Source organism: Aphanomyces astaci (genome assembly GCF_000520075.1).
Source record: "Aphanomyces astaci strain APO3 unplaced genomic scaffold supercont1.289, whole genome shotgun sequence".
NCBI lineage: Eukaryota > Oomycota > Saprolegniomycetes > Saprolegniales > Verrucalvaceae > Aphanomyces > Aphanomyces astaci.
The window spans coordinates 1-7,771 of NW_009798552.1; the positions used below are offsets into that span (position 1 = coordinate 1).

Consider the following 7,771-nt stretch of genomic DNA (forward strand, 5'->3'; position numbering starts at 1 on the left):
GCGATCGTACTTCTCTTCACGCTCAATACGGCTCTCTTCACGCTTCGCCGCCCGCTCGTCCATCAGTAGAAACAATGTCATCATATCGGATGACGCTTTGGCATCAGCATCGGCAGCGCCGTCGATAAACTTGTCGATGGAACGACGCCTTTTCGCCGTGTAGGACAGCAACCCCCCAGCCACATCGGAGGGATCCCGACCCCGCTTCAACTTGTCGCTCAGCAGCTGCAACTCCGAGCAGGGCAATCCAGTACGACCAACATCTTCGTCGTCCTCGTGGCAAGTGGGCACACTGGGTTGCATCGGTGGGGTGAGGAGTTGCGTCGGAGGGGAGAGCAGGGTATCTATGCAACGTCGTTGAGAGATTGAGGTTGATTAGCATGTACCTTCTTCGAAGTCGTCGTCGAGAGACAGCACTGACGCCGACAGGTCGATGTCGCGTTGAATGCGCTTCGCCCTTTGCACTTCTTCGGGACAGTCAGGATCGCCCGTCGGCTTTGCGTGGTTCTTGAGAAGCAAGAACTTGCGCTTTAGTGCATCTGCGTCGCGTATGGGGAGCAGCTTCGGTTCAGCCAAGCGGTTGAACCGGCGTTCCACCTTTTCCCATCCGTTCTTACCGAGAGGTAGTACATCAACTGTGATGTCGAGAAGGAGGTCTACGGATGCTGGGCACCACGACTTGCCTCGACCCGACTTCTTTGCCATGGCGAACGGAGATTTGTGGCAACACCATTCATCGACATCTTGAAGAACTACATGAATCAATATTTGAAGTATAAGATAACAAGGTGCGGATGCGAGTTGGGTGGTCGCAAATGGTTTGTTTGCGAAGTCGAAAAAACCGTCTTCGCAAACTTGCGAGCGTACTTTTATTTCGAAAATGTCACAGATCCAACCGAAAGAAAATTTGATTTGCGAGATATTTGGCAGTCACCCATTGTGATGGATAATGCTAAGTATCGCAAAGGCAGGCCTGTCGGAACACCGACCAGCCGGCTATGCAAAACAATGCTGCAGGCAGCATGCACGCGATATGGGATACTGTTCGAGCCGACAGATTTCAAGAGCATTCTCTGGGAAAAGCTATCGGCGTACATTGAAAAGCACATCCAGCCTCAAGTAGTCCAAATGGCAATCGACAAGGACCATAGAGTCGTCTTCAGCCCCCCCTATCACTCCGACTTGCAACCAATTGAGCTGGTGTGGTCGAATGTGAAAGGACATGTTGGTCGTCGCTACACTGATGGTACGGGGCTTGCGGATGTGAAGGAACGACTCGAAGAAGCGGTCGAAGAATTGAAAGCCAGCACTATTCAAGGCTGTATCAAAGCTGCAGAGGGGAATTTGCAGAAGCTGTACGAGCATTTGCTGGCAATTGACGGCTTACAATCCGACGAGGAGCCTTCGGCGCAGAGTGGCAGTGACAGTGATGCCGAAAGCGATTGTGAGCACTCTAGTTAATTCACCTTCATAATAATAACCTCTTAACACGTATAATTTCACTTTGATGAATTTGTAGAATGAACAGTATACTCGCTATTTGTACTTGTCCTCTCCCAAACCGTGTTCAGCGTTCCGACGTCACAAGCTGCATCAGAGCGTGTTTGGAGCATTTACGACTTCGTCCTCACAAAGCGCCGAGCCCGACTGAGCCCCGAAATGTGATAAAGCTCGTGCAATTGTATATGAATGCGGACACTTCTACAACTGGAAGTCTGGTGAGCGTCATGATGGGAGAAGAAAGAGACGGAGGCGCCAGGGATAGTGATGAAGAGTCAAAGGAGTTAAGTGAAACAACATATTGCGTAATATTTTATTATTTTTTTGGTTGCACAAAGAATGTACGAGTTGCACACTTAGGAAATTAATACAATTCACCTAAATTCCCTGAAAACACGTCTGCATAGTTAATTCAAAACTATTTCAGAAATTTCTAGAACGTCTGCATAGTTAATTCAATTGATAATTCCTAATCATACACAATACTAGTACAATATACTGAAGTGTATGATTCATACACAAACAGTATAACGTGGCCGACCATTGATGTGCCGATTTTTCTTCATTTTCATCCTCCCTTGATACATACATTTTTGGATGTATAACGTTGAGCTCTTTCGAATGAGCCCAAAGTATATCGATTTAAACAGTTTAGGATTGTACAATTAATTTTTGAAGTTGAGTACTTTACACAGGGCGACCATTGATGTGCCGATTTTTATACTTGAGTTATGTATTGAAAACGAAACCATTTTATAAAGGTTTATACAATTCGAACAGGTATCATGTATAGAAGTACTTTTAACTGTAAACACAAATATTAGTGTAATTAGCATGAATTTATACAGGTATCCTTTGTCTAGAGGTTGCATTTTGTCCAATGAAAATTGATTTAGGGTTTGATTGGATGAATAAGTCGTCATGGACAATCGGAACATCAATGGTCCGGCCACGTTAGTAAAATTTTACTATACTGTACGTATACTAGCTTCGACACAGCCCTTGTTATCCGGATTCCCCAGGGGAGGATAAATCCTTGCGGAAATAATCCGGGAAAGCCCAGGGATCGACATACTCCGGAGTACGAAATAGTCGGCTGCACTACATTGCAAAGTCCGAGAAGAATGACCAGTCTTCCGCATCAAAGTAAATTACACGGGGCCAATTCGACAAGCCAGTAAGAGCCCGCCACGCAGGCCAAGATTGGCATCTTTTGCCAGGTGAGCCAAAACCACTTGCTCAATGTCCATGACGTGATCTACCACGTCCTGCTGCTTCTGGCCTACCTAGGCCCGGCGTCCACCTCACTGTCCAAGCTGCGCTTGACGGACAAGTAGTATGTGCAGCCCAACCTTGACGCGTGGGCTGGCATGGCCCATCGGGTGGACAACTTCACCACGACCAAGATTGCACTTAGGGCGCATACATCGTCAAGAAGTATGTCGGTTCCACCATGAGTCCAAGAGGACGTCTATCCGTGGCCGTCTGTATGATCGTGACCTCGTTTATCCTTCGGTAATTGATACAGAATCCAATGGACCAACAGATCTCCTCATGGTCAGCAGCGGCCTTACCAAGGGTTGGTCGATTAACGAATCAAGCTGAAGCGTACAATAACATAAATTGATATTTTACTTCATTGTTTTTTGGGCACTGTCACGTTCACATACTGAATCAAGTTGTTGTTGTACACGACCACGTCCAGCACGCTCTCAAAGCTGACGCTGCTGCCGATCCACGTCGTCTTGCGTTGGCCTTGGATGTCCCAGATCTTCCACAGCAACCCCTTCTTGAGCCCCGCGGGGGTGAACCGCGGAAAGTAGTTGGTGTGTAGCTGCGTTGCCACTTCCACGTTCTTGATGCCAGCCAACTTGAGGTCGGCGTCCAGCTGCGCCTTGGACGCGGTCGAGTTTACCTTGTCCAACGGGTGGCTGTAGTACTGGTATGCCAGGTTGGTTTGGCGTCCTTTGGCCAGGTCGCCCCAGTCCGTCGAGTTAGTGAACAAATACGAGAGCTTGGAATTGCGCACGGCCGACACCCGTCCATTTTCTTGCATGCGACCGAACCAGCCGACACTGGCCGTCTCGATAGGCGACGCATCCGACTCGTACAAGGTCGACAAGAACGCGGACGCGGTGTAGTCGCCCCCTTGGAAGAGCTGCTTCTCCTCGGCAGACAGATCCTCCACCAGACCAGCGTACAGACTCAAGTCCACAGCCATGACCACATGGTCAGCCTCGATAGTATCGAGGTCCCCCCATTTCGTTTGGTACGTTACGCGTGGCTTGTTCCATTTGTTGCCTCTGGAAACGCTGGTTGCTCTTGCGAGAAAGATGGTTTTGTACTGGTCCTTGTGCGCAGCGTGGACTGCGGTCCACAGACTCTGAAAGCCCTTTCGCAGCGAAAACACGTTGGTTTTCTTAAGAAACTGGTCTGGGTGGACCCACCACAGCATGTAGAACGCAGGGATCGTCTCGAGCACGCCGTAGCCTTGTTGCTGCTGGGAAAACCGAAGCGCGCCTTCGAGCGCCGTGAGGTTGTTTCGCTTCAAAAACTCCATGGCCGTCATGTCGATGAGGCTCCAGTCTTTAGGGGGAGGGGGAACTCCGTACGAGTACTTGCCAAAGATGGCATAGTGAAGTGCAATGTACCGGCCGATTTGGGACCGGACAAGGTCTTGCAGCTCGGTGACGCTGGCGTTGCGTGGGAGCTCGGGCGGGGCATTCAACGCGATCGATCGAGTGTTGTATTGCGAATAGTCCAAGCTGGTCACCGGGTCCGCGTCAGTCGCCCCAATGCTTTCACCCAACACTTTTACATAGTTTGGTGCGTTCAACGCCCACACAAACTTTTCGTTTGTGGGGTCGTACTCGTTAAGCAAGTCGAAGATGGGACCGTAGACGCCGTTGAGGAAGCACGTCCCCAACTCGTGGGGGATGCCGTCGCGGTCGATTTCAGTACGCGACTTGCCCCCAACTCGATCCAACGCTTCGAGGAGGACAACTTTCTTGAGGCCCTTCTTGACCAAAAGGGATGCGTAGTGGATGCCCGCCGGACCCCCGCCCACAATGACCACTCGATCGTTTTGGCGGAGTGTAATGGGGGAAGGCGCCGATGCCACCAACGACAGAAGTGGTGCCACCAAGACAAACCAGCCAAACACTTTCATGGGACTACTGACAGCAAAATGAATAATGAGGATGCATACACTGAACGATATCACGACTGTGTGCAACGTCTGACGGTTCTATTGGTTGGCACTTGGAAGATATTTGGTTTTGCCCCTGATTGGATTGACATGCGAAATGTAACGTTCTTGCATTCGTGTAGAAATATCTCACGCTGACTACAGTGGGTGGACTACGTATCACTTTGTCTAATTCCCTTATTTTAACCAAAGGACTGGCTTTTCTCAGAAAATGCCTATTGCTTAAATTAATACCGGACTTTGTATATTGTGCCTAGTAAAATACTACTGTATCAATCATGGATTATCAATCGTGGATATATCCGACGATTTGTTGCCGTGTCAACAATTCATCCAAAGGCATGTACTTGATCGGGTAATGGTGTACCGGTATAGTAGTATGTACTACGTAGTACTAGAATGTTGGAGTACAGTGTGTTTTCAAATGTGCTCACTTTGAATGACTGTACCCTGGTACTGTAGCAGTAACTACCGGTAACAGTAAACTTACGACGTAGTAGTACTACTTTGACTTAGGACGTAATGGGACTCCTCGCTCGGTACAGTACACAGCTGTGTACATACAGTAAATTTCACGCCATCCCTTGCATTCCAACTGAATATATACCAGTACATGGCAAGCATATGGCCACAAACATCGCAATGCGTCAGGTGAGACTCGTTTATCGCGAAGATCTCCCACGCGAACTGTTCGTTTGTGGGGACGATTTCGTGGAGCAAGTCGAAAATGGGATTCGTGGGGGATGCCGTCGCGATCGATTTCGGTGCGCGATTATCTTGTGTCCGACTCGGTCTAGAGCTTCGAGTAGTACAACATGCTTGAGTCCCTTCATGATCAAAAGGGTCGCGTAGTGGACGCCCGCTTTGCCCTTCGCCCACAATGACCACACGATCGTCATGGCGGAGAGGAATGGGGGACGGTTTCGATATCACCAACGACGGGGGCCAACGAGGCAAGCCAAATTTCGTGCGCCGAGCAAATGTTGTAATGAGCAGGGAAGGGATATACAACGAACGTCAAGCGGTGGGGGGGGTTGGAATGTACTGGGGAACACTCATGTCCTTGATGTTTCAAGAGTATGTATCGAACTACATTATTACTCCGGAGTACTAGTACATGGAATAACGTTACCACCGGTACATACGATTTTGCAAGGGTTGCGAGAACGTTGCCATCGGCATGTTTAGTTAACGTTAACGTTAACGTGGCCTGAACGTTTACCGGTATTCGAATCTGACAAATGCCAAGTATACAGTACTGTACCAACTTGTCTACCGGCACTACCGGGTAGAATTCGCCAAGACGATTGAGGGCGAGGGGTCAGCGGGCGTCCACTATGCGACCTGTTGGCCTCAGTGTATCATCCTATTCCAAGCTCTAGACTGGGTCGGGGGCAATTCACGTACCGAAATCGACCGCGATGGCATCCCCCCGAGTTGGGGACGTGCTTCCTCAGCTTCCTCAGCAGCCCCATCTTGGACATCGACCGAACAATCAAAATGCTCGCATACGCGGTGCTTGGCGCCGAATCCATTTCGGGGATGTGCTTCAGTTTCATGGTAACAGTGAAGCACATCCCCGAAATGGATTCGGCGTTCAGTTATGGCCATTTCTCTCACACAGTTGCAGGTGTACGAATACTAATTAAAGCTAACTTTGTGCTGTCATCCGTGTTTCGCACACATACCCCCAAACCAAAAAATACGTGGGTGCGCATACCACATACTTGATGAGTCGGTTGCGAAAGCTAAGAAGGCCAGAACAAAGACAATAACAAATCCCATTACTTTATTCCAGTGCACATTGACTATTTAGTACGGAGTTTTGTATCCACATTGACTGTGGCAACAACGGACTTCGCTTCAGAGTTCCGTTGGTGGTGCTTTCTGCTGCTACGTTCACATACTGAATCAAGTTGTTGTTGTACACGACCACGTCCAGCACGCTCTCAAAGCTGACGCTGCTGCCGATCCACGTCGTCTTGCGTTGGCCTTGGATGTCCCAGATCTTCCACAGCAACCCCTTCTTGAGCCCCGCGGGGGTGAACCGCGGAAAGTAGTTGGTGTGTAGCTGCGTTGCCACTTCCACGTTCTTGATGCCAGCCAACTTGAGGTCGGCGTCCAGCTGCGCCTTGGACGCGGTCGAGTTTACCTTGTCCAACGGGTGGCTGTAGTACTGGTATGCCAGGTTGGTTTGGCGTCCTTTGGCCAGGTCGCCCCAGTCCGTCGAGTTAGTGAACAAATACGAGAGCTTGGAATTGCGCAAGGCGGACACCCGTCCATTTTCTTGCATGCGACCGAACCAGCCGACACTGGCCGTCTCGATAGGCGACGCATCCGACTCGTACAAGGTCGACAAGAACGCGGACGCGGTGTAGTCGCCCCCTTGGAAGAGCTGCTTCTCCTCGGCAGACAGATCCTCCACCAGACCAGCGTACAGACTCAAGTCCACAGCCATGACCACATGGTCAGCCTCGATAGTATCGAGGTCCCCCCATTTCGTTTGGTACGTTACGCGTGGCTTGTTCCATTTGTTGCCTCTGGAAACGCTGGTTGCTCTTGCGAGAAAGATGGTTTTGTACTGGTCCTTGTGCGCAGCGTGGACTGCGGTCCACAGACTCTGAAAGCCCTTGCGCAACGAGTACACGTTGCTACTCTTGAGGAGTTGGTCTGGGTGGACCCACCACAGCATGTAGAACGCAGGGATCGTCTCGAGCACGCCGTAGCCTTGTTGCTGCTGGGAAAACCGAAGCATGCCTTCGAGCGCTGTGAGGTTGTTTCGCTTCAAAAACTCCATGGCCGTCATGTCGATGAGGCTCCAGTCTTTAGGGGGAGGGGGAACTCCGTACGAGTACTTGCCAAATATGGCATAGTGAAGTGCAATGTACCGACCGATCTGGAATCGAACGACATTTTGCAGCTCGGTGACGTTGGCATTTCGTTGGAGTTCGGGCGGGGCGTTCAACGCGATTGATCGAATGTAGAAGTGCGGGTAGTCCAAGTTGGACACTGTGTCTGAGTCGCCGGCCCCAATGCTGTGGCCCAACACTTTGACATAGTTTG

The 7,771-nt window shown here is 50.1% G+C and overlaps 3 protein-coding genes across 3 annotated transcripts; 1 reads left to right on the forward strand and 2 right to left on the reverse strand.

The window, feature by feature from the left end:
• Positions 1–10: 10 nt before the first annotated feature.
• H257_18970 (hypothetical protein) lies at positions 11–705 on the reverse strand (the record flags this gene model as incomplete). The annotated part of the gene is made up of 2 exons (XM_009848121.1): positions 11–344; positions 387–705. Coding segments are annotated over 2 exons (651 nt in total), but the record flags the coding sequence as incomplete, so codon positions are not given.
• Positions 706–1,008: 303 nt separating this feature from the next.
• On the forward strand, positions 1,009–1,651 carry H257_18971 (hypothetical protein; the record flags this gene model as incomplete). The annotated part of the gene is made up of 2 exons (XM_009848122.1): positions 1,009–1,444; positions 1,572–1,651. 2 exons carry the CDS (start codon positions 1,009–1,011, stop codon positions 1,649–1,651), a joined length of 516 nt encoding a protein of 171 aa, XP_009846424.1.
• Positions 1,652–3,136: 1,485 nt separating this feature from the next.
• H257_18972 (hypothetical protein) lies at positions 3,137–4,669 on the reverse strand (the record flags this gene model as incomplete). Its single annotated transcript, XM_009848123.1, has 1 exon — positions 3,137–4,669. One exon carries the CDS (start codon positions 4,667–4,669, stop codon positions 3,137–3,139), a length of 1,533 nt encoding a protein of 510 aa, XP_009846425.1.
• Between the last annotated feature and the right edge of the window lie 3,102 nt (positions 4,670–7,771).